Here is a 27,580-nt window from a genome sequence, read left to right as displayed (position 1 = left end):
AAAAACCACCCAAATATGAATACCAGATAAAAAAACAAAATAACCCTAGCTGGTTTGGCTCAGTGGATAGAGCATCGGCCTTCAGACTGAAGGGTCCTGGGCTCAATTCCAGTCAAGGGCACATGCCTGGGTTTTGGGCTTGATCCCCATTAGGGGGCATGCAGAGGGCAGCCGATCAATGATTCTTTCTCATCATTGATGTTTCTATCTCTCTCTCCCTCTCCCTTTCTCTCTGAAATCAATAATATACATGTTGATTTTATATATATATATATATAATATGGGGGAAAATATTTCTTTTTGTTTGAGGAGGTTCAGGCCTTTATCTCAGGAAAGTAAAAATGCCAACTGTATATCCATCTAGCACAACACCCTCTTACGAAGGGTCACAGCATAGTGCCAGCTGCTCAAAAATCAAGAAAATGCTGGCTTTTTTTTCTTTATTTTATTGTATTTTTTCCCCATCACCATTTATCTCCCCTACACTCTCCTGCACTACCACCCACCCGCCCCCTCCCTTCTGCAGTCACCACACTGTTGTCCGTGTCCATGAGTTCTTTCTCTTTTCTTTTTGCTCAGTCCCTCCACTCTCCCCAACACACCTCCCCCCCCCACACACACACACAACTGTCTGCCTGCTCTATAACTATGAGACTGTCTCTATTTTGCTTGTCAGTTCAGTTTGTTGATTAAATTCCACATATGAGTGAGATCATGTGGTACTTGTCTTTCTCTGACTGGCTTATTTCACTTAGCATATGACCCTTTTTTTAAAAAGAATGCATCAAAGGGACAAAAAGGTTAATGCATGCTTGCAATCTATATAATCTTATTAACCAAGGTCACCCCAATAATAAATTTAATAAAAAGGCGTAAAAAGGATAAAAACTTACAATGCAATATTTTAGGTACTAAAAGTGTGAAAGCCATTCATGTCTTTCAGTCCCCTCTCTGCTGGGAGGCAGTGAGACCAAGGCTGGCCTAGAGTCTGGGGCAGCCATGCTCCCTGTGTGTCTGGCCTAAAACAGGTCACTGAGCCTCTCCTCCCCCTCAACCCCCGGCCTTTCCCCTCGGCACCTGCTGTATAAGGTTCTTTTAAAGATTAAATGAGTTTCTATATGTCAGGTGGTTAGGAGAGTTCCTGCCCCATTTTGAAGACTTAATAAATATAGGTATTAATATAACCCTTATCTTTCCAACAAACCTAAGACCTACAATGGTGTTTATAATTCTTTATTTCCCACTCCAAATCTACCTTCTTTAGCTATGAAAGCAGTGAGTAATGACTACTAGAAACAAAAACTACCAACTCCGCCAGAAAGAAGCTCCTGTAAGGACAGAGACAGCCTTAGGAATTTTGGTCTCTTCCTCTGGGCACTCAGTAAATGCCCAAGGAAATGAATGAATGGGAATTTGACCAACGTAATGTCAGAGAGTAATTAGCATAAATGAGATGAACTATGGCCAGTTAAACTCAATACTGTATCTGTTTTCATGCACTTGGGTGTCTTCCCCTGATATGTGTGATGAATTCCGAATCCTTCTTTCATTTCACAAATATTTGTTGACTGCCTACGTCCGCTAACAAGAAAGATACCTGGGGACTGTTCTCGCAGTACTGTGCTTTCACAATAACTGTTCCCCACCACCTCCAAATATTCCTTATTTGCATCTGAACTTACTTAAAATAATCCCAAGGTGAATTATTTTGAAAAGTAAAAAGTCATGAAAAATAACTACTACTGGATTTTTTAAAAATATAATGGCACACATGTATTTGTTGCCTAATTGGAATTCCAAAGTACACTGTCTCCAGACTCTGTTTTAGGAGGTAAGCTATTCCCATACAATAAACCTTTTTTTCTTTAAGGGAAGATGATGAGGACAGCATAGTCTTTGGCTAAAAAGTCAAAAGAAGATTGTGCAAGAAAAATACAAAGACCCTCCTACAGTCAAGCCCCCCATCTCTTGGACATGGCACCTTTAGCAGAGAGCCAGGGTTCAGGTTTAGTTACCTGACTTTAGAAACATGAAAAATAAAAAGCCCTGCTGCCCTGGCCACATGGCTCAGTTGGTTGGAGCGCTGTCTGGTGCGCAGGAAGGTCATCGCGGGTTTGGTTCCTGGGCAGGGCACATATAGGAGGCAATTGATTGATATATCTCTTCCCTCTGTAATATCAACAATAAATTTTTTAAATCTAAAAAGAAAGCCATGCAGCAGTGGTGTGTCCCTGTTCCTTCCATCGCTTAGACAGTCCCATGCAGGGTGGTGACTGGTGATTTTATTTTGATGGGAACTATTCCTTCTGACAAATAACCATAGAAACTCCAGCTAAAAGTGTGCAGCTGAAGGGGAGAGGGTGCCTAGGTTTCAGCTGTATCCATAAATGGCAGCCCATACACTTATTTATTTATTTTTATTAATCCTTCTAAATCCTTACCAGGTTTGTGGAGACGTGGTAAGCTCTGAGGAGTCCCCACCTCATTACCATCAGCCCCTTGCACGGGCCTGTCTTCAGTTAGTCATGAATTTAATGGCATCTGCCCTTGAAATGTCTGGCATGATTTGGAGGTTCTGACCGGAGGTCGCATTGCCTCCAGGACCAGGTGCAGACCTTTTCCCATTGTGAATGCTGCCTACTTGTCTAGAGACGACTTCCCGTTTTCCATGCTTAAAAACAACAGGGACAAACCACCGAAGAAATCAAAATGACATGGTTTTCCAGGGCAACCACTACCTACTTACATGTTGACTGCACATGGTGTGTCCTTCATGCATTAGGCATGAGTGAGCTGGATGCCTGTTTGTTTACACAGACTTGCTGCCGATTCATTAGTCAGAGCTGGGAACCGCTTCCCCCTGCTTTCTGCCCTGAAGCAGTCTGCAGCAGGCGGCAGTAATTGCCGGTGTCTGAGCCACTGGGAGCCCTTCCCTGTCGCAGCACCTGGTGCAGAAGACACCAACGCTGCACTTCCCTCCAGCAGGGTCCCCGGCGCATCTGCCAGGGCCTGTCATTATCTAAGACTTCCTTGTCACCACTGAGCATCCCCTTTCAGCCCGTGTGTTCTGGGATGGGACCCTTGTCAGTTTCCCTGGCACCTGCCGAAGGCTGCACACCTGGCATTGAAATTGCACTGGAATGTGCTGTGATTGTTTTCCCTCTGTAATGAACCCACCTGAGGGACATTTAACTTTCCATCCAGCCGCCAGTTTCCCAGGCACTCCCACCTACACAGTCGGTGTGGGGATGCACAAACTCTGTTGTGTTGAACTAATCCATCTGCCAAAAGTCTTATAACCAAATCGGCAGGACTCCCAAAGGAGATTTTGCACTGGTAATTTAAGCTAATGATTTCTAAACATATTTAGTCAGTTTTATGAAGACCTCATTAGAATGTGACTGTGTGTTAAAAATCCAAATAAGCTCTCATAGTCATGTAGGAGAATTATTGCGGAGTTGCTATGAATAGTTTTTATAACAGGTGACAAAGTGTTTGGGGAGCTAAAAGAAGTAGGGACTGAGATGTTAACCTCTATCAATATAGAGGATTGGAGGCAACCACTTAAATGGATGCTTTAAAGATTTTTACCCACCCAAAGAGGTTGGCATAACTCCTTTCCTAACATTTGTCACTAAAAGAGTAATGAAAGAAAAAAGTTTAAGATGAACACTACACATCAATTAACTTTCTAATTCACATGCAAGGGAAGTATATTAAGATTCCAAGTGCCCCTTTCACATGCAACAAAGAACATCTGCTTTTCTACAAAAGCCACCAGATCCAGGAGCAATGGGAGAAGCAAGCAAGAAAGAGGCCAGGTTTATAAAATGTGGAAATACTGCTTAACAGTAGGAATAGTGTAGGTAATGCCTAACAGTACAAAATAATATTTTCTGCAAAATATTTCCAAGTTGTAAGAATCAAACCTATAATGAAGGGAAGAGACAGATTCTTTTCATAGACATTGCCGAAATTTTCCTCTCTTGAACTGTCACTAATACCTTTGATAGATCTTTTTTAATGAACTAGATTTTTAAGATGGATCTTTTTTTGACCTGGGTAATTATAGCCCTAACTCTTGTTAATTTACTAGAGGCTCAGTGCACTAAAATTGTGCACAGGAGGGGCGAGGGGGACGGTCCCTCAGCCCAGCCTGCATCCTCTCCAATCTGGGACCCCTCGGACATCCCTCTCACAATCCAAGACCACTGGCTCCTCACCGCTCACCTGCCTGATCACCCCTAACCCTTCTGCCTGCCTGATTGCCCCTAACCTCCCTCCCCTGCTGACCTGATCGCCCCTAACTGCCTCTGCTTTGGCCCCCGCCGCCACTGTGGCTTTGTCTGGAAGGAGGACCGGATGACTAGAAGATGTCTGGTCAACCTGGTGTAATTAGCTTATTACCCTTTTATTAGTATAGATACTTGTTCAATAAACATTCCTCTGCATTTCAATCTACTGCCAACCATTTCAACAATCATATTACTGTAACTGATTCAAACTGTCCCTCCTCCATAATTCCCACCCAGGTACTGCCATACTTCTCATCACCTCCCCCCAGCATATCACCTGATAAACAAGACACTAACAGCTGTCAGCAGTAGGAGAGGGGCGCTATACAGAGCCTTTTATGGCAGCAGGCTCTTCCGGAAGAGATGACTCCCTTTGAGATTGTCTCTGCTCAAAGGTCTCGGTTTCCCTCTGTAAAAAGTTGGAAAATCAACCTCAGAGCCTGATTTGTCTTGTTGACAAATTAACTCAAAATAGGCTTTTTAATACCTTTTTAACATTTAATGATACACTTACTGTATCACTGGCACTAAGAAATCCCAAGATATTTATATTTCATTTGTCCTCAAAGAACATAGAATATGGTACTAGGTAATCACTTAAACAGCTCACTGTAATACATGTCGGTCAGAATGATGACAACTGTAGTGAAGGGACCAGTTCTGCCAGAGGGAATCTCAGAGGAGTTCATGGAGAATGTGGTGAGGAGCTGGACCTTAATAAAAGAACTTTAAATAGCAAGAATGAGACAATAACCCCTTAGGGCAGTGGCTCTCAACCTTCTGGCCTTTTAAATACAGTTCCTCATGTTGTGACCCAACCATAAAATTATTTTCGTTGCTACTTCATAACTGTAATGTTGCTACTGTTATGAATCGTCATGTAAATATCTGATATGCAGGATGGTCTTAGGCGACCCCTGTGAAAGGGTCGTTCGACCGCCAAAGGGGTCACGATCCACAGGTTAAGAACCACTGCCTTAGGGAGTGGGTGTAGGGGGGACAGAGAAGGGAGAGTAAATGGCAATATGGGGAGAGAGCCAGTGGCCTGGTGAGGCTGTGTTGGAGAGTTGAGGGGGAAGTGAACTCGGAGGCCGAAAAGCTGGTTGAGGCTTTATCAATGGAGGTTTGAAATGCCATTCTAGGAGTAAGGAAAGGTAGACACAGGAAGTGGGTCGTGTGCCTGTTTGTTATAATAGAAGGCATTAAGCTGGCGAACTATATGTTCTAATTAGTGTTGCTGATCTAATCTAATCTTAATAGTCATTGGATTTTACATGGAAAAGGTCATTGGTAATCTTTGCCTGAGTAGTTTCAGAGGAATGACTTATCCGAGTTCTTTGATTGTATTCAACAGAAATCAACTCAGGCTAATTTAAGGCAAAGGGGAATTTATTAGAAGAAATAGGAGCTCACATTCTTGATGTGAAGAATAAGGCTTGCAAACAGATAAGGGAAAAGACACCAACTCCAGAGGGCCAGTGAGTGGGCGGGCCTCACAGCCAGACAGTCTGGTCATGGTGCTGATGAAGAGAGTATGAGCACCAACAATTCCCAGGCTTTCTCAATGTGTTCAGGGTTCAGAACAGAGCATCTCACTCCCCCTGATTGCTTCATGTGCTATTCCCTTGCTCTCCAGGGCCCCTAATTGATAAGCTACCCCTTGGGGAAGAAGTAGTTCCCAAAAGGACATCAAGGACATATTAGGATGGATGAATGGATGAAGGGATGTTGAGTGACCAGTTAACAACCAGCATTCACTCCGAATGGTGGGACAGAAAGCAGTCGGTAGGGTCAAGGCAAGAGTAGAAAACACGAATGAGTAGACTGAGTTCAATCTTATCAGAAGCTTAGCTGAGAAAGGAAGAGAGAGAAATAAACAGAGAAGTATTTACACTCAAAGGATATTTTAAAGGTGGGAGACCTTTGAAAACTGTATGTGCTACAGAAAGAATCAGGAGAAAGGGAGAGATTAACTTCTTAGAAGGCGGACCGCTGAGCGGGTATTTTCCACGGAGGAAGAGTGCAAATCTGTAGTTCAGCCTCATCAGAGACAACATCTCTCGGAGCCTGGAGAACAGAGACAGGTGAGGAAGCAGTTAAATCAATGTAACCAAAACAAAGGAACAACACACTTGGAATGGCACCCTCTCCTGACAACCTCAGTTTCCTGGAAAAGAAAAAGCAGTGCCGTGGGCTGAGACTTGGGGAAATAGCTATATGATGGAGGCGTCAAGAACACAGGTGAAGGGTTAGCCAGGAGCGGGAGCTGGCCTGCTCATCTCTTAGAGATAAGAATAGGGGACGATGCAACCAAGACTCAGTCGATGGCAGCCGGACCGGGGGATGGGAGTCCTGGGACAACAGTAGCCAGAGTCCTCACAGAACTGACTCTGAGGGGGACCGGTCACCACAACCCAGGCTGAGTGTAGGCATTTCTAAGTGAACTCTCACTTCCAAGCCTTAGTTTACACATCCCAAAATGAATGGAAATTGGCTGAATGAACCCTTAAATTCCATGTTTATATGAAGAATTTCTATTTGTTGTTTCCATTTAAATAACAGACACATCTGCAGCCCAGACACGTCTAATGCACGTGGCCTCCGGACCCTCCTGGCACTCCCTGTGTCTGCTCTGAATATCAGCTGTGGGGAAAAACCATGGAATCTGGATTTTCTAAAGGGCATAAGTCAGTAAAAAGACATGCATGTCCTTTCCTTACGAGAAGCCGTCCACTTTTATTTCTTCTGCACTATTTAAACACATTTTATAGAAAATCTAGAGCAGAATATTGCAGTGTGTGATTAGGTACCAGCAAGATGAATTCTGTCGGTGTTCTATCTATATTTCATTTATACGGACCGTAAACGATGCTCAGTCTATAATTTATAGACCTTCCTTTGAAAATGAGCTAATCTGACTACAGTAAGTTATGATTTTGAGAAAATATCTTCTTTTCCAAAGTTCTCAAAATTGCTTATAACAATTCACTGGTTTATCAGCTGGCACCACAAAGCAATCTTACTTTCCCAGCACTTTTCTGTGTCTGTAACCAATGATCAGCAGTACCGCACCTGCTTCCTGCCCGCTGCCAGGAGGGTCCTTGGGGAGAACAGGGCCTCTTTGGAGAACTCTCCCAATCATCTAATAACGATGGCTCTGTATACCCATCGTGTTCTGTGTAACTGCAAGTGTGGCTCTTGCATCTAGAAGACCTCCTTGTGCACAGAAAACTTCTTTCACACACACCCCAAAATCAGTAGAGAGTCATCATCATTACTTAGTGTCCATCAATCCAATTTGGATCGCAAATCTATTTAATTGAAAGGTAAACTGTGGTGTGAAGAACAGGCAAAAACAGACACAATTGTAAAACAGATTCATTTCAGTAGGAAACACTTCATTGACTACCAAACTGGGTGGTGATTTTGAAAAATGTGAGACTAAAGGCAAACAAATACTTTCAAAATAAAGCAAAGAGAAAACCACATAACTTCATTCTTCAATCTGACTGAAGGCTTAAGTATTTTAAGTTAATTACTAAATACTGCATTTTAAAGCTTAAAGTAATGGGGTTTCTTATTTAAAATTTCGTATCTGTAATGCTAATCCCAACTTCTGTAAAATGTTCTGACAGTGTCCCTGCAAATAAATGTGGGGTGTGTGTGTGTGTGTGTGTGTGTGTGTGTGTAACATACATGCATTTGTTAAGGCTAACTATTCCTCTGCCTCACATTTGCTCACATGGGCAACCAGACTACATTCCTTTCAATTTCCACATTTTCTGTACCTGATAAAAGGTTCTTACCACATGTGTGCATCACACACACACACACACACACACACGAGCTCCCTTGCTCACACATCCTTGCATCACATTTTCTGTACCTGATAAAAGGTTCTTACCGTGTGTGTGCATCACACACACACACACACACACGCTCCCTTGCTCACACATCCTTGCGCATTTAGAAGGGCTCTTTCCTTGTTGGGAACAGCAAAGTGCTATTTGTTCTGAGTGCAGACCATTGTCTCCCTCTTTTCTGAATTCCACATGAGTTGTCACAGTGAGTTAATGAATTTCCTGGGGGAAGACAGCATCAGTCTCATAGCTTTTCCTCACATCTCCTGTGTCACTGCTGTTGTCAGTGTTAGAGACTTAACCCCTCGGAGTCTGTTCATTTTTCTGTGGCTCTCCTGGTACACGTGACACTAGTTAGCCAGTTATCAGGTGACCTCTTGACTTCCTATCAGGGAGGGCCAGAAAAACAGAGAGGGGATCCCTGCATTCAAGACATTTACAACCCAAATATAGAGGCAGGACTTAGAGTTGCAGACAAGAAGGAACAAAACACCTTTGGGAACCATTTTGCCCTCCCCTCCTGGACCAGAGGCCTCTGTGAGTCAAGGCTAGGTTATTTCATCTGTGAGTCCCAGAAGGCTGGACACATAGAAAGTATTAGACAGTGTTCAGTGAATGTTTCTGAAGAGTTGGAAGAATAATTACAAAAGAGCACATAAGCTAATGGAAATAACTTATTTCGTACAAGGGAAATGCCTGTTGACCAGTCTCCTTCCCTTGATTTCTGATTCATTGGGTGAACAGACTGGAATCTAAAGTCACATGTGTATATACAACATGGTCATTATGGGTGTGGGTGAAATTACTACAGCTTTGCTTGATATGACGGAAATCTCTTTATAGTTAGCCCACCTAGTTAACCCTTATGCATTAAGTTCCTGGCAATTCCTTAAAAAGCTGTCATTTTGCCGAAACTGGTTTGGCTCAATGGATAGAGCGTCGGCCTGCGGACTGAAAGGTCCCGGGTTCGATTCCGGTCAAGGGCATGTACCTGGGTTGCGGGCACATCCCCAGTGGGAGATGTGCAGGAGGCAGCTGATCGATGTTTCTCTCTCATCGATGTTTCTAACTCTCTATATCTCTCCCTTCCTCTCTGTAAAAAATCAATAAAATATATTTAAAAAAATAAAAAATAAATAAAAAGCTGTCATTTTTTTACCCAAGTATTGATGAATTATAAAATAGGCTTCGGAGACCATTCTTTGTGTGCTGTAAGTCATCTGTCACTTTCATATCAGCCATCTCTAATTGTGCCAATAGTGGTGGGGTATTGCAGCATCAAAGCAGATTTGCAGGTCTGAATAACACGTGTATCTCAGAACACGCTCTCCTGGCTCCTAGGGAGCTGCGCGCTGCATGCAGGCCAGCTCTGCAGTAGTCTCTAGCTGAGCCCATGGAGATGATGGTGTGGGAGCACCCGCTTCATGGTCACATTGGCAAGGCCGCTGCTTGCCCTCACAGACACTGTTGCTGCTTTGCAGCAGTTGCCTGGCCCTGGAAAAATCCTCATGTTCATCTCTGTCTGGACTTCCTGTGTATTTGCTGTTTTACTGGCCTGGGCTTGGATCCTCGGCTGTCTCATTCTGTCACCTCTACCTTTATCTGCATTGTCTTTGGGGTACATATAGGTGGTCACCTGCCCTAGTGTCTATAAAGCGCGTAAGAGAGTAGGGGGCCCGCATGTGTAGCAGATGGACAGGTGCACCTGGGACAAATGTGCCATAGCCTGAGAGTGTTTAAAGCATAGTCGCAGTCAGATTGGGACCCACTCAGGCAGCGTACATCTGTAGTTTCTTGGAGGTGCAATTGGGTGCAATATGGTATGGCCTTTGTTCTGCTCACATGAGCTCTTGAAAATTTGGGTATTTCCCTCACTTGGCACACTATAGGTATGCCAAGGATATCCTATCCTTGACTAATTTGTTGGAAAACAGTAAATGATGTATCATCTTGAGTGGAATCTGTTTTTCCTTCTCTACTTTCCAAATCTGCTAAATTCAGCTTCCTTGGCCTTGCTCTCTGCCTCTCCCTGAAGGCCTGAGGCTATCTGGCTAAGTAAATATGTGAGGAAATGCTGGGGGCTTCCCAGGAGAAGAGGGCCAAAGAGTCACAGTAATCCAGTGAGTAGTTTTATAGTCTGTACACAACTCCTTTCAGATTAGCCAAATGGCACGACATCAGTATCTCTACTTCAGTTTCACTAATTAAGGAATTTAAGTAAAGAAGAATTTAATTGGCTAGCTAGGCTAACAGGCAAACAGAATTCCCTGCCTCAGAATGTTTTCTCTGGTAGTCTCTGCCATATGTTGAAGACCAGTGTAGGACCACATCTTATGGCTTAAGCTGCTGCCCCATTTCTCTGAGACAGGGTTTCTAGCGATGAGAATGTGGGCGGCTTTGGATACTTCTCTGATGAAAAATCCAAGAGCCCCCTTCACACCTGACAGGAAGGTGTCGAGTACATTGCTTCCTCGTCCTGTAAAACTCAGGATCAAGGAATATGTGTTTGGGTAGCCTGCTTGGAAAATTGTGGGGGTGCTGCTGGATTACAGAAGTGGACCGCTCACATAGCCAGTCGTGAGTATAGTAACAAGATGAGTTAACGACCAAGGATGTCACTGGGTTACCTGCTAGAACTTACTAAAAAGAAGCAGAGTCTGCCAGGGAAAAGCTAAAGGAGACCTATGACCTGTAGTGGAGAAGTGTCCACAGAAGGAATGTGAAACGTAAAGGGGAAATAGATATTTCAAAACCAATATGGGGTTTTCATCTTTTAGCTTCAGACTGTCTGCCATGAGATAGAAACTGAACCCTTAGCACTTAAGTGCCTCTGATGTACCTCAGCAAATGTATATCTACATATACTGATAATGCTATCATTGCGCAAAAGATTTCCGAAACTCTTCTTCCAGAATAATCTTTAGAATACGCGACACACGTTTTATTGTCCTCGGTGGTTGGCAATCTCCCGCCTTTGGCAAGAGGACTTAAGTTTGAGGAATGGCTAAAAGTCAAAGCCAAATCTATTGGCTGAGGTGGGGAACAAGCTGCCTGGAAAAATGTGTTTCCTCGAAGTGCTGATGCTCTCTGACCTTGCTGGGTAGGAGAGAGAAAAGTAACAAGATAAACTTCTTGAGTGGTCTGTACCATGATGTTTAAATTCCACAAGAGGCGTCAGGCCATGTTTCTTTACAGGTGATGAAAACAAATATTATAGATATGAAATAAACCTTGTGTTTATTATAAATATTGTATAATATATTGTAGGTATGGTAAGTATTATATGTCCATCAATTAATAATATTAATCAATAGATGCAATTGGAAGACCAGACAGAAAATCAGAAACCATGTGGGAGGAACTTCAGGCAGGAGCAGGAGCCTGGTGGTGTGAAGTTGATTTACTCAGGCTGTACGGCATTTTCCCAAATTCAAGCTACTCAGACCTTCAGAAGAAGCTCTTGATTTTGTGCCAGCATTGAAGTAGGCTTTAAGGATGGTGCCCAAGGGAGACCCCAGGGCCAAATGAAACAGGTTTGGAAGGGAGGAGCTGGGAAACCTATTATAAGCCAGGTCCTTACACAAAGTCTTTATACATCTTATCTCATTTGATCTCTACACCCTCCCTAAGAAATCAGTGCTATTACCCATATTATATACTAGAGGCCTGGTGCATGAAAATTCATGCACTCAGGTGGGGGAGGGAGGGTGTCGCTTAGCCCGGTCTGCACCTTCTCATAGTCTGGGACCCCTGGGGGATGTCCAACTGACTGGGAGGCTGGAGTGGCTCCCGCTACCACTGCTGCGCTGGCCATCCATGAGCCTGCTTCTGGCTGAGCAGTGCTCCCCCTGTGGAAGCACATTGACCACCAGGGGGCAGCTCCTGCATTGAGCATCTGCCCCCTGGTGGTCAGTGTGCATCATAGTGACCAGTTGTCCCGGTCAGTCTGCTGTTAGGGTCAATTTGCATATTACCCTTTAATTATATAGGATATGAAAACTGAGGCTCAAGGATATAACTCACAAGTTAGCAGTAACAACAAAAAATAGAGCAAATGCACTTCCATCTTCATTGCACAGAGACCAAAGCAGTCTATCTTTTCAGGATATTTATTTATTTTTTTTAAATATATTTTATTGATTTTTTTAGAGAGAGGAAGGGAGAGGGATAGAGAGTTAGAAACATCGATGAGAGAAAATCATCGATCAGCCGCCGCCTGCACACCTACTACTGGGGATGTGCCCACAACCAAGGTACATGCCCTTGACCGGAATCGAACCTGGGACCTTTCAGTCCACAGGCCAACGCTCTATCCACTGAGCCAAACCAGTTAGGGCATTTTCAGGATATTCAAATGAGGAAATGTTTTTATTGCTGTGAGAACTCTGTAAAAAAAAAAAAAAGAATATGGATACAATAAATCTGTTCTCTTGGAAACCTCACTGGCAGCTGCTCTTGGCTGGGGTTCTTGGGTAACTTTACTTAGTAGCAAGCAGCCTCTTTGCCCTTACTATCCAGTATCTCCATCAAAGCTGTGCTCAGCTGGCCCCGAACACAACTATCAATAGAACTGTGGCCACTCCTTCTGGATGACTCTTTTTAGAAGAGAGAGGCAGACAGACAGAAGGGGAGGAGAGAGAGAGAGAGAGAGAAAGAAAGAGAGAGAGAGAGAGAGAGAGACTGTTGAAAACCCCTTTCGGAATCAAAACTCCTAACAGTGCCTTTCTTTCCTCCCTCTCCCTCCTACCCCTTTAGAGTAAGTAATGTTTATTAGATCACACTATGGTGGCCCCAACTGAAGAGCTAACATTCAATTCCTTAATCCTTCTTGACCATGGGTTTCTTAATCCTTGGACCCCTGCACATAAACCTTCACGTTCTGCCCCAGGCTCCTCCCTGCAACTGGTGGAGTTGGTGATGGGAGGCGGGGGAGACACCAGCAGAAACAGCAATTTGTGATCAGTGACAAAAAATGAGTGATGGTTTCACTGTGCTTCTACTCTTCTCTCCCCCACCCCACACACTGTCTCTCACCCCAAAAGGGCAAGGAAGCTACGGCCATTTTAAGGCTTCCTACTTAGCATCTGTTCCCGAAGCCAGACCCGGCCAGACCTGGTTAGATTGAAGAAAGGATGTTTCACCTTGAGTGCCATCCTCCCAAAATGCCCTGTGCTCGGAGCCACGCCTGGCTCTGCCACCTCACCTTCCACACCGTCTAGCTTATTCCCTGAAACAAGTTACTCTCCCTCCATGGGCCTGTCTTTTCTTTCTTCATTTGAGGACATGGGGAAATGGAAGGAATGAAGGGGTGGTGAGCAGTCCTGGCCAGAACCGGCTCTCCTGTCTCACACCAGTCACTTGGCTCCCTGAGCCCCTAAATGAGGCCCCAGTTGTGCAAATGCAGTGACTCCAAATGGCAAAATCCAAGCGCGAAAGGCTATGTGTGGCAGTTGTAATGACCTTGAAACGAGTGTTCAGAAACTGTCTCTGTGATGCCTCACAGCTTCATTTGATATGAATTTCCTCCCCACAAATCGCAAACAGCACTTCCTAATTTCTGACGGATGCTCATCAAACCACCCTAATGGGAGAACAGACCTTCTGGCCACTCTCCCAAGTCTTCTCAATCCCTGGAGTAAAGTTTGTAGGAAAGAGATTTAGAGGAAATGGTGGGTGTTTCCCTTTGTTTTGTTTTCACCTGTGGTCCCCCTCTACCCCCATAAACCATGCACAGTTCACAATGCTCAGTTAACCTCTTCCTTCTCCAGAAAACCCTGCTGCACATCTCCACCCCCTTAGTGGCCCCTAGCCCTCTGAAGTTCTGTGGCCACCTAGAGTCCCGATCACAAAGTTATCATTTAATAAAAATAAGAATTTCCATTGTGTGAGCACTTACACTGGGGCAGATGTTTCACTTAATCCATCACTTAATCCAGTGGTTCCCAAACTCATCTATCTGTTCTTGGGAGTCGCCTGAGGAGCTACAGGAAACTATGGACACCTCTGTCTCACCCCAGAAAGTATGATTTAACCAATGGCCCAGTGCAGGAAATTTGTGCACGGTGGGGGGCGGGGGGTCCCTCAGCCCAGCCTGCACCCTCTCCAATCTGGGACCCCTTGGGGGAGTACCAGCAGTCAGACACCCCTCTCACAATCCAGAACCGCTGGCTCATAACTGCTCGCCTGCCTGCCTGATTGCCCCTAACTGCTTCTGCCTGCCAGCCTGATCGTCCCTAACTGTTCCCCTGCTGACTTGATTGCCCCTAACCACCTCTGCCTCAGCCCTGCACCCTGGACCCAGGATTCCCTCCACCAGCAGGCCACAGGCACCTGGGATCTGGATTCCCTCCCTCTGGTCACCATAGGTACCCAGGACCCGAGCTGGCTTCGCCCGGGCCTGCTGCAGCCACAGGGGATGGTGGGCAGGTGGCTTCACCCAGGCCTCAGCCATAGGTGCTGGCGCCTGGGACCTTGGGGTGGGCAGTTTCTCCGTCTCCCAGGCCACAGCCAACCACAGATGCTGATGCCTGGGACTCCAGCAGGCGGCTTCGTCCAGGTTTGGCTTTGTCAGAAAGGACATCAGATGGTTGTCCAGAAGACCTCCAGTCTAATTAGCATATTACCCTTTTATTAGTATAGATTGGCCTAGCGGGTATCCTGGGCTTTGGAATTTAATACACTCCCACCCGCCCCTATGTGATTCTATGTGCAGACAAATTTGGTAACACCTGACTCAATCATAGATCGCTTTGAGGAAGAACTAAAATCACCTCCTCTTTACAGAAGAAGAACCTCAAGCAGACTTAAGTAACTTACCCAAGCTCACATCAGCCTTAGGGAGGACCACTCTGCAGTCCTGTTGTGTTGTCTAAATCCTTGCTACTCAGAGTGTGGTCCACAGACCAGTGGCGTCACCTGGCAGCTGGGTTGAAATGCAAACCTGGTGCCCCACATCCTCAGACCCACCGAAACCAAGCTCCTAGAGTGGGCACTGGTGTGTGGTAACAAGCCCTGCAGGGCATTCTGTTGCCTGCGGAAGCCTGACAACCACAGCTCTAGCCAGGCAGGATGCTCTGAAGGTCACAGTCATGTGCTGCCAGCCTGGGGAGCTCCAGCTCCAGCCTGCCAGGGGTCATCTGACTTCACCTGGGAGTCTCCTGGGCTGCAGTTTAACATGACCCACCTTGGAGAACTTTTTCAGGCCGCTAGAAACCCTGCAGTTACTCTGCTTTCTGTGCTGTTTCATGTTTGTGCACTTTAAAGCCAACAATGGCCGCCCCCCCCCCCCAGCCCGCCTTTGGAGGCAGGGACCACCTCCTGCTATCCTGCAGCCTTCTGCTGTGAGGCACACAGCAGGCTCCGTACCAGGTTCCTGACGGATGGCCCGATGGACCCAGCTCCGGGGCACCCAGCTACTGAACCTGATCAGAGCCTCACTTTCGGGGCTGAAGGCTGTTGCCTTAGGATTAGGATGTGTGGGAGGCACAGCCTCTCCTGGACATTGTGCAGGTAACACTGGGCTGCAGAAGACAGTCAAGCCTGGCCACCATCTGAGGAGAGGAGTGTCTGGTTCTGCTCCTACAGGGGCCACAGAGCCACGGTCTTCACACCTCTGCATGGTCTTCACAGCCAGGCATGGGAAGTCTGCATCCAGAAAGAAGCATACATCCCTCCCCCTCCTCCTCCTCCTCCTCCTCCTCCTCTTTTTCTTTTCTTTTTAAAAAGCAAAATTATAACTTGACACAAATCCAAGCAGTTAAAATGATACTAAAAGGAACCCAATTTAGAAAGGTTTTAGTAGGCTAAAAACAGATGTGGCGAACCATTTCAGGATGTTCCAGGAGATGAGAGGGAGAGGGCGGGGTTGGAAATGGCTCGTCGGCCTCTTCTGGGTCCGCCTGCACAGGTGCTCTGCACAGGAGACGCTCTGTCCACAAACACGTTCTGGAAGGAAGCAACCCAAGGCTCCCTTTCTCCTAATTACTGCTCATTATAGAGCAGTGGTTCTCAGCCTTGGCTGCACATTAGGATCACCTGGGAGTCTCTTTAAAATCCTGATTTCTGGACCTCATCCTCCAGAAATTCTGTTTCTTTATTACTAATGTTGTGGCCCCAACCCATAACAAAGAAACAGAATTTCCGGAGGATGAGGCCCAGAAATCAGGATTTTAAAGAGATTCCCAGGTGATTCTAATGTGCAGCCAAGGTTGAGAACCACTGTTATAGAGCAACCGGCAGCGCCAAGTTAGCATCTGACCAAGTGTTTGGAGCGAGCAGTCCAGGTTTCTTTCCCTGGTTCACCTGTCCCATAGGGGCGTGGCTGGTCCTTGGGCAACCTCTGGATCTCCTGCCTGTAGCTCTCTTATACTGGAATAGTTTAGATCGATAATGTAAATATTTTAGATCCATAATGTAAACCATAATATGTATAAGTATTTATACTTTCTAAAGTCACAGATTATATTCCCATTTGGGGGGAGGAGCTAAAATGGTAACTAAAAATTTATTGAAGGCAGAGACCATGCTGCACTATATCTGCAACTCCTGAAGTGTCTGGCCTACATCTTGCCAAGTAAAGGTAGTAGGGCTTATCTAAAACCTCTCTGAATCGGCTGCCAGGAAGTTTTTTAAGGAAGCAGCTGAGATAACAGCCAGCCGGTACCACATTGGAAGCATTAGAGTACCAAGGTGCTTGGCATTCTGGGAAAGGTCACCTCAGACCATCTTTCTTTTTTGTAAACTTTCCCAATCTGGGATTTTCCTTCCTGCACTGACCCTATCATTGTCTCCATAAAATATAGTTCTACACATACCTATTGACATTCAGTGTCTATGGGACCAATAGGAGATATCGCAGGGTTTACAGAAATAAGCAACCACATGCCTTTACACGGTGGCATGTAATAGGCAGGTATCAAGCATTCTAGCAAAACATGCACATTTCATCAGAGGATCAAAAAGAGAGAGACTCCCGTCTAGACTTTGAAGGGGTGTGGCATTTGAGATATTCTTTGAAGAAAGGATAAAGTTTTCAGCTGGGAGTGTATGGGTGTGAGGAGAACATTCTAAACAGAAGGAATGGCATGAGTAGGAATCTGGATCACGAGATCTGTTTGGGGATCATGTAAATTACTTGTCTCTGAACATAGTGGATGGAAAGGAGAGTAGTAAAAGCTAAGGATAAACCCAGTAGTTGTGGCCAAATAAAAACGATCTTTACATGCTGGGCCCACGTGTAATTTCTGTTATATGTAGTTTCTATTGGAAATAGAAGTTTATTGAGCAGAGCAAGTAAATGCCACTGGCTTTACCCTTTGGCAGGTTCTTTCTGGTGCTGGTATGAATAGAATGTTCATGCAGGAAGTTGCCAGATACAAGATGATGGCAAAGGGAATAGAAAATTGGAAAACATATTAGAGAGATACTTCAAAAATGTCTTACACTTAGCAGTTGGTTGGGTCTTGGAGAAAGAATCATGATGTTGTGCCTGGGTAACTGGAGAAATTGTAGCATCTTAACATAGGGAATCAGGAGTGTAGTTGATGGGGGACAAAGAATTCTCTTTTAGGCATATTGCCTTTGAGGTGCTGGCAGGACCTCCCAGAGAGATGCCCACAAAAGAAGTTAGAAACCGAATTCAGCACTTGGAGAATAGGGCCAGAGGCACAGAAGTTAATCCTGGAGAAGTGGTGACAAGAGTGGATGAAGCTGCCAGGAATTCAAGACAGAGCCACAGAGGCTCAGACAGAGCCCTGAGGACATCTCCATGACTGTAATTCTAAGTTGGGAAAATGACATAGTTACTTCCTTTTTCAGAAAAAAAAAAATTCTAATCTTACTGTTGGCTTTGATTTCCTGCTCACTCCTCCTGCTCTCCCCTCATCCCAAGCCTTTGCTAATGACTACCAGAGCTACAGGACCAAAAAAAAATTTACTAGGAGTCAAGTCTAACAAATTTCTTCCACCGGAAAAACCCTCCGATTAGAGGCTTTCAGTAATACGGAAAGACTGTGTTCAAATTTTGCCAAGGTTTGTGTATTGACTTTACTCAGCTTAAAATGAATCTGTAATTCTAAATTGGAAAAACCACATAGCTACTTCCTTTTTCAGAAAAAAAAAATGTCTGATCTTACTGTTGGCTTTGATTTCCTGCTCACTCCTTCTCAAAAATGTTCAATCGATTCCTGAAACTGGAGGGAATTTAAAATTCAGAGCTGACATATTGCAAACTACCTTTTATAGTTTATTTTTCCAGGCCATTCCCTAGGTTGAGATAAACAGGAAATGAATGGTTACTGTAACTGGGATATTTGCAGTATAAATACGATCTGTTAACTTTAGACCATTTTCCTAGCCTTTACTCCTTTGTAACTCACATTTTGTCTTCTGGGGAGAGAAGAAAAGCATACATGATCTAAGAAAATAAACCTTGCTCTGTAGTGTACAGCTTAACTTCTGGTTTTCATGCAAATTTTATACTGTAAATCATACTGTGACCCATCATTTGGGGAACTAAAAAACAAACTCTAAACCCTTTATTTCCTTTGTGTTTTCTAAAGGTCAAATGCTGCAAATACTGGCCAGACGACACAGAGATATATAAAGACATTAAAGTTACCTTAATAGAAACAGAACTACTGGCAGAATATGTAATAAGAACATTTGCTGTTGAAAAGGTAAGTTTCCACACTGCAGACTTTGAAAAGCCATGGCCAGACATTAGTGGTGCTAGCCTTGTTAACTTACTAAGCTAATCTGTACCTGGTCACACCTGAATGCAGGTAGACACTGTCTAGTAATTTCTCAAGATTGCATCTCGCCCTTTGATTCTGTAACAGCTCAGTTCCATCTTAGAAGCAAATCATTTCCATTTCATAAGAGTCTATATTTTGCAGTTACACTTTCTGTCTGTATCCTTTTTCTTTCTAACCTGGTGAATATTGTTTGCCTCTCTCTCTCTCTCTCTCTCTCTCTCTCTCTCTCCACTCACTGACAGTTGAATAATTCCCTTCATGTTGTATGTTCATGTGGGTTCCCTGTAGTGAGTTAGTATCTGTGTTGAGACCCAGGTCCTAACTCCTCCTGGAATCCCTCCATTTCCTGAGACTTTTCAGGCCTCTGGTTTCACATGGGCTGATGGATCTTCCAGGTTCTTCCAGGTCGAAGGGGCTTACCTGGAAGCATAGGATACCCTCGCATGAACCAGCACCCCCATTCACCCTCACTCCCATACTGGTTTCAGCCTTTTGTACTTGCTGGTGTTGGGTCGTGAGTGCTCTACCTTGGCTCTCCCCTGCCTCATCCCACGTGCATGGATGGGGCTTCTCCGGGAAGCACTGTAGGGCGTAACAGGGAATTTCCTTATCCCCCCTCTTTCTGCTGACATAGGGAGGGGCCGGTGGTGAAGCAAACTGCAGTCCGTCCAGAGAAGTGTCACAGGTAGGCTGTGGGAAAGTGGAGGTGATGTGGCTGAGAAACACTCTGCCTACCAGTCCTCATCTTGCCCCCGATGCAGGGGACACATGATGTTGTGTCTGAGGTCCACAGACTTTGTGTCAAGAGCTGACTCTCCAGAACTCAGCCCCGCACTGTCACACTGCCCATAGCCATTTTGTTGTCAATTTGTTCAGTGCAAGATGGTGCCCTTTTACACTGTCAGGTCCTCTTAGAGGGCCTGGATTGTCCGTGGACTGCTGGGCAGTTGGCTCTTGGCCTTCTCCTCTACTCTATATTCGTCCTTTTAGGGTTAGCAAGACCAGTTTTAAGGAAATTGCAGCATCTGTGTACGGGCTCATTTACTCTTGTTTTGAACTCCCTATCTTGGGTTTCAAATTCATATTTGTCAGAGAATCACAAGACTGAAAAGATTTTATTTTCGTCTGTTTCTCATACTGTTTTTTTTTAGCCTGTCATTTTTAATAAGCAGGCAGGAGGCTTGGGGACTTCAAAGAACGTGGAGTTCTTGTTGCCTCAATTCTTCAAGTTCTGAACCTCACACTTTGATGTGTGTTTTTTTTCCCCATCTTAGGCAGGTTTGGGGGGAGGATTTCTGTACAGCTCTTGGCAAGAGCGCTCATGAATTACTGCATTGAAACAGATAGCGATAAAAGACCCTCAATATTTTTTTCTTTTTAAAAAAATCATCCAAAGTCATCACTTAAACATGGAGTCCTTTGAACAGTAGTCAGCTCTCTAATAAGCTGAAAAGGCATCTCTGATGCTAAAGGAAGGGTTTGTTTGTTTCTTTGTTCTTTTTTTAACCTCTTATTATACTCTCCTACGTCCCCAGTTACACAGAAATGTTTTAGAAATACCCAGTTATTTTAGTCACCAGACAACTAGCAAAGAGGTGGTGGAAGGGAGGGACGAGGAGATTTTTCAGGCTTTGAGGGAAATCAAAATGACCTGTCCATGATTTTCTAACGGGGCAATTGGAAACTTTAAGGAAAACAAATCATTAGCACTTGCATGGAGCACTTCTTGTAGATTTTAAACTTTCTCATTAGAGGGGGAAACAGTCAGTCATATACTGTGCGAGTCCTGCAATTCTGAGAGTATGTTACATCAAGGGACCGAAGGTGAAAATGGATTTGGGCTCCACACCACAAAACAAGCAAACACGTTGCAATCTGAAACTGATGAAACCCTGTTTTGCGTGGGACTGTCATCCTCTCCCACGTAGCGGATGACTCAAAGCTAAACAGATATTAAGCAAGGTGAAGTGTCCACTGTGTCAGGAGGAAGACAGCTGAAAAGTCCCCGTGGATCTCGGCTGTCTGGTGAATCTATCCCAGTCTATCCTGGCAGAAAGGAAGCTGACAGTGGCCACCGAATTCTCTCTACCTAGGAGGTGTTTGGGGTTCAGAGAAGGCAGTGGGAATATGAACCTAATGCCTCATAGACAAAGAATGCACAGATATTTATTAAGTACACACTTTGTTCTAGGCACTATTGTATGTCTTGGGCATACAATTTAATTCCATTAAATTGCATGGAAAATGAAGTGAATATTACTTTTTTATGTTGCATTAATACTTGTTATAATGAAAAATAAACAAAAACATAATGATATCAAGTTGAGAATCATTTGTGTTGTGATCACTAATCACATCCAGGATTTCACCCCCAAATGAATTGACTCAGAAGCAGTTTCCTTTGCTAATCTTGAACATATAAGAGGGTGGAGGTTTCTTTTGGGGAAAAGACATTTATCTTGTTCCAAAAGTGAGTTTTAAAGGGATTGGTTGGGGGCCCATCTCATGATGGATGAAGTTTGGGACTTGGGGATGCTGGAGCTGAAATCTATCAAAGCTAGAAGGGGAAGTTCTCAAAAAATGAAAATTAAGAAAAAAAGGCAGTATATGGGGGGAAATGCCCTTCAGTGGTCCTTGGAATAAATAAATATGTATTATAGGCATCCCCACTGTGTGGGACCACCACTGACCCAGTTGTTATACTTAGGGGAGTTCTCTAAGGGTCTGGAGAGTGACCCAGCTCAACCCTTTGTCTTCTAATGGAGACTTTAGGAGTGGCTATGGTGTCAGCAATAAATGTGGGCTCCTAACCACCTTGTAATGTTACTTTGGGGTCACAGAGCATATGTAGCAGATAACAGTGTTGGTTTTTATTCGTGACACTCTGATAGCTTAATACCTTAATGCTTAAACATCATTAAAGAATAGCATGATTTTCAAAGAGTACTAAAGCTTTAACATTTGTGGGTTATTAAACTAAGACATATTGATACACTTATAGCAAGCAAGTCTTACCTGAAAATCTATAATTGTTAGCCTCTTCCAATCTTTCAAAGCACATAAAATTCTGAATTTCTCTGCTCGTAAGTATGTGTGAACAATGACTGATGGTGAATGTGTTAAGGTTAGTGGGTACTTAATGTTATGATAAATAAAACCAAACTCAGGGACTAACGCAGAAATGGTAAATAGTCACTAAATGAGAGACAGGAGAAAATTAAATTTAACCCCAGATTTACACCCAGCCTTGATTCTGGAAGTAGTTGTTGTTTTCAAAACAGACTTCAGCTTTAAGACACAGTCTTACAACATGGGCTCATGGTTAGAAAAAAAAATCGATGGATATACATCAACTAAAATATTCTCAAAACAAGTGTAAATTTTTAAAAAACAAAACCTTAAAGTCCCTTTCTTCTGCCTTCCCTTCACTTCAGTGGCAGGCAACTCTCCCACTTCAACTTACTGATCCAACAAAGAATTCTAGCAAAATGTGATTTCCATGGTATATATGTGCTTATATACCTGTTTTCCACAAGCCGGCTGCAACAACCTGAACACAGGAGGCACTGTCTGAATACCTCTGTGTCCCCCACACTGAAGGTCATACCGGAAGGAAGCATTGCATTCACTAGATGGTCACTGCATGGATGAATGGATTAAATGTTTACCTGAATTAAAAAAGAGAACTCTAACAAAATGAATTGCAAATGAAAATTAGTTCTCTGGCCTATGTAGTTGGAGAGTAGTCCTCATTCATTCTTCCAGTGACATTCTCTAAGCATCCACAGTGTGTACACTGCTCAAGGGCCCGGGACAAAGGAACCAGAATACAGAAGAGAGAACAAGGGTCTTGCATTTTAGTAGCTGATCTCTTGAGCACGCAGGTCCCTGTTCTGTGCCTCTTTCTCTGTGAACACACACCTCACCCTTAGGAACTAAGTGACACACAAACTGTTCACTGAGTCTACTTTTTGGGAAAGGAATTTCAAGGACTCAAAGAGATCCATCCATTCATTTGCTGGAATTGCACCTGTCTATTAGTGTTGTCCCCAAACATCACCTCTCCTTCCACCTGACGAATATCTTCCTGCTTGTGTTTTCAAAGTATGTATAAAATCTAAGAATGACCTTCTTCCCAGCAACTCAGAGTTTCTATCCCTAGGCTCACTGGCTGCTGAGGGGTACCTGATTCTCTCCTGGTTGCTCATCATGTATTTTCCTTTGTTCTTTCCCTGCATTGTGCTGACTGGGAATGGCAGAGGGGCGTTCATGAAATCCGAGAGATCAGACAGTTTCACTTCACTGGCTGGCCCGATCACGGGGTCCCTTACCATGCCACAGGGCTGCTGGGATTTGTCCGGCAGGTCAAATCGAAGAGCCCGCCCAACTCAGGCCCATTGGTGGTGCACTGCAGGTGAGTAGCATGCCCAGAGCCTCTGGAAGGACGCACAGAGGGCAATGGGTGTGGGTCTCCTTTGGGTGGTGAAAATGCTCTGGAACCCAATGGAGGTGATGGTTGCACACCATTGGGAAGGTGTGAAATGCCACTGGCTTGTACACTTTAAATGATTCATTTTATGTGATATGAATTTCACCATAGCAGGATGTTTTCTTTAAAGAAGCAGCTGCACAGGGGTCCTTTCCTTACTCTAACAGACATCTCTCTCCATTCAGTGCTGGTGCCGGGAGGACCGGCTGTTTCATCGTTATCGACATCATGCTGGACATGGCGGAAAGGGAAGGGGTGGTGGACATCTATAACTGTGTCCGGGAGCTGCGGTCACGGAGAGTGAACATGGTGCAGACGGAGGTACTGTGCTCCCATCAGTCCCCATCAGTTCTTGGACTGGTCCCCTGGGCCTCTCGGGCATCCCTATCCCCCAAAGCCAAGGAGGAAAGAAACACTGGCAATTCTCTCTGCAAAACTCCCTAAAAGAAAAAGTGACTCAGCTGGCAGCCTTTCTTTCCTTCCTCCCTTCTTCCTTTTCTCTTTCCTTTCATAACCAAACAAGAAAAGCCCACAAGTCTCACAGGTAACAGACTCTGTAACCATGAGCCTAAATCTGCTCATGGAGCCCAGGAGAGTCTCTGCATTAAGGCTTCAGGTTTCCAATTCCATTTCTTTTTATTCTGCCTTTAAACTAGCCGGTAACCAGGGCAAGGTCACACCTGAGAGCAGCCAGGCAGTTGTACATTCTGTTCCTTTCCTGGTCCCTAAAAATTCTTCCCAGTGGCCTGGTATCGAGGGAATTTGCCCATTTTATAGAAGCACTGTGTACCAACTAGTACTTCTATCAACTAGAATTCAAGTGTATCAGGAATTTAAGCTTCTGAGGAAAAATATTAGATCCTACTCCTAGGAAATGCATATTTTTACTAATACGTGGTTGTTTTAAGTAAGCATTACACTCGCCACCTGGAAAATGATCCATGAAGTAGAAGAAGAACTAAGAACAATCCATTACATTTTGATCATGCATAAAGTTTACACGAGGCACTGGAAAACCTTATTTATTTATTTATTTATTTACTTATTTACTTACTTACTTATTTATTTATTTTAGCTAACAAAAAAAAAATAGCAGAAATTTTCAATGCTATGTTCCTGGTCTTTTTCTCTTTAGAGTAGGAATTCTTTGTTTTAAAGATAATAATGATAATGTATTTTTTAAAATAAATTTTTATTGATTTCAGAGAGGAAGGGAGAGGGAGAAAGAGATAAAAACATCAATGATGAGAGAGAATCATGGATCGGCTGCCTCCTGCGTACACCCTACTGAGGATTAAGCCTGCAACCCAGGCATGTGCCCTTGACTGGAATCAAACCTGGAACCCTTCAGTCTACAGACCTACACTCTATCCACTGAGCCAAACCAGCTAGGGCAATAATGTATTTTTAATGTACTTTACAGTTGATCAAAAGTGGTCTCATCCACTTTCCACTTGCTCCTCTTTTTTGAGATGATGTTGAATAGCAGTGGTTGTTTTGAGAATTAAGAGTCCTGGTTTTTTATAGAAATTAAAGTAAAAAGTAATGAGACTCATTTGCATCTCGTGTGTTTAAAAGTTGATAATAAGTATGGTAAAATTTCAGTAAGTAATTGTAGAGAAAGTCAGTGCCAGTTCAGAGGACCCATTTTTATTACTTTTAAAATATTTTTATTGATTTCCAAGAGGAAGGGAGAGGGAGAGAGAGATAGAAACATCAATGAAGAGAGAGAGGATCATTGATTCGCTGTTTCCTGCATGTCCGACACTGATGATCGAGCCCTCAACCCGGGCATATGCCATGATCAGGAATTGAGCCGTGACCTTCTGGTTCATAGGTCGATCTGAGCCACTGAGCCATGCTGGCCAGGCTAAAGACCCATTTTTAAACTGTGGACTTGTAACCTATAAGTAAGAGCCCTCCTCTGGACACAGAAGGACTTTTGTAACTATCACATTCATTAATATTTCAAAGGAAATAGTGCTAAGTGCTCAGAACTGGTTTTCCACTGTGATATCAAGTTTCCCTAGACCTTCTCTACATTATTAATTTGGTTGGCAAACTCTTTTTTTTATCATGGATAGATAAGATTCTGCTCATTTCCTCATCTGAAATACTGAGTTTCAAACCTGTAGGATCAGAATTACTGAAGTAGTTTAGCCATAGTTACTCTAGCATCACAGTGCTTGCTCTAGTATTTATCAGTGTCTGATTGGTTGTAATCAGTCCATGTAAGGCTTTGATCAGTCCATATAAAGGGTTGAGCCTGTTTGTCTCTTCCTCCCATTAAACTGTCATGCATGGCCTTTCAGTAACCATGCCAGCTGTGCCACGTGGGGAATACCCCTCTCCAGCAGTCAGGTCCTCACACTGGATCTCTCGCCTCAGAACACTGGTCCATTTCCTTGACCATGTGGGGCTGTCTTCCCTCTTTCTCTATCTCAATCTCTCAGGTACCTTGGTGTCTCTTACTAACCAGTCCCCTCTGCTTCACCAGGAGCAATATGTGTTTATCCATGATGCCATCCTAGAAGCCTGTCTTTGTGGAGACACCTCCATCCCTGCTTCCCAAGTTCGGTCTCTGTATTATGACATGAACAAACTGGATCCACAGACAAATTCAAGCCAGATTAAAGAGGAATTCCGGGTAAGTCACACTAAAGGGAGAGGCGAGTGGCTGTGACTTTGCTCCTCAAGAAATATAAGTCAGATCTTGAACCATTGAGGCAACACAGGGTTCCTCAACCTCAGCAATATTGATATTTGGGTCTGGATAATTCTTTGCTGTGGGGCTGTCATGTAGGATCCCTGGACTCTACCAATTGGATGCCAGAAGCCCTCCACTACATCAGTTGTGACAACCAGAAATGTGTGCGGACATTGCCTGTGTCCCATGGGGGCAAAATTACTTTTTGAGAACCACTGGTCTAGCAGTGCCATCTCCCCACTTCAAAAGCAGACACTAGGTAGTCCCATAATGCCCTGGGGTGTAGCCCAAACAAGCAAGGTACTGCATTCAGAGTACTTGCCAGGCAAGCGTTCATCCTCACGTTCCATCTAAATGTACCTGGCTCTAGACCAATTCTACCCAACCTCCTACTCCCAAGTGCCCAGATGTCTAGCCCTCATTAGACTCAATGGCCCTTATGTCTGATGGGCACTATCTATGGACAAAATCCAAAGAGAGAAAAGAGAAATAAAAATGTAGCTGTGTGAGTGGGGCGATGGCGGAGGTGGAGGAGGGGATGATCTTGTACTCAGCTGTAGGAAACTTGGCTGTGCCACAGTCTGAATTAATACAGTGTACTATCCAGCGTCTTCTTCACCGTCTGCATTCTATCACACAGACCCTGAACATGGTCACGCCGACACTGCGTGTGGAAGACTGTAGCATCGCGCTTCTGCCCCGGAACCATGAGAAAAACCGGTGCATGGACATCCTGCCTCCGGACCGCTGCCTGCCTTTCCTCATCACCATCGACGGGGAGAGCAGCAACTACATCAACGCTGCTCTCATGGACGTAAGCCCACCTACCTTCCCTCAGAAGGAAATGGGAGATTTTTCTCCAGGGGTAGCAACTGGGAAATGACGAAGTGCAGCCTGGGTCTCCTTAGACGCATCTGCCCTTGCTCTTTGGGGTGTTGTTTTTTTAAAGACAGAAACTATTTTTTCTGCAAAGTGCATTTCAGACTCCATATATGTTTTCCTGTCAATGCAAACATTCTTGGTCTCTCAGAAACTACTAGTCCTAACGTATTGGTAAATGAATCATGTCCATTTACTCTCTAAGCACTTACCGTATTTGCCGGCATATAAGACGACTGGGCGTATAAGACGACCCCCTAACATTTCCACTCAAAATACAGAGTTTGTTATATACTCGCCGTATAAGACTACCCCCTCTTCCGCACACCTTCCACACACCAAATAAAAGGTAAAACAATATCAGATTTGATTTTAACATTTTAATTTATATTCAAATGCTTATGACATGCAGGAAAACTGTCACAAGGCTGTATGTAATCAAACATATACATAAAACAGTGCAAGTTTATTACCGGTAAACATACCGGTAATTCACTAAAGAAAACACACTCTATAGACTGGTACCGTAGATGCTTCTCAGGAACACAGGCAAGCAGCCCACAACCTAGAGGGACTGTCAATGATAGAAGAAAGAT

The 27,580-nt window shown here is 44.2% G+C and overlaps 1 protein-coding gene across 3 annotated transcripts in view; it reads left to right on the top strand.

The window, feature by feature from the left end:
* PTPRM (protein tyrosine phosphatase, receptor type M) overlaps window positions 1-27,580 on the top strand; it is a 466,311-nt gene that overhangs the window by 414,371 nt on the left and 24,360 nt on the right. For all 3 annotated transcript variants that reach the window (XM_006763285.2, XM_015563601.1, XM_006763284.2), the window contains 5 exons: window positions 18,715-18,831; window positions 23,169-23,323; window positions 23,584-23,719; window positions 25,896-26,045; window positions 26,746-26,919. In XM_006763285.2, the coding sequence (XP_006763348.1) occupies window positions 18,715-18,831; window positions 23,169-23,323; window positions 23,584-23,719; window positions 25,896-26,045; window positions 26,746-26,919 (732 nt within the window). The remainder of the gene's footprint in view (window positions 1-18,714; window positions 18,832-23,168; window positions 23,324-23,583; window positions 23,720-25,895; window positions 26,046-26,745; window positions 26,920-27,580) is intronic.

Source organism: Myotis davidii, unplaced genomic scaffold (genome assembly GCF_000327345.1).
Source record: "Myotis davidii unplaced genomic scaffold, ASM32734v1 scaffold78, whole genome shotgun sequence".
In the NCBI taxonomy this organism is placed as follows: Eukaryota; Metazoa; Chordata; class Mammalia; order Chiroptera; family Vespertilionidae; genus Myotis; species Myotis davidii.
Note: the sequence above shows the minus strand (reverse complement) of the source record. Positions and strands in the feature narration are given on the sequence as shown.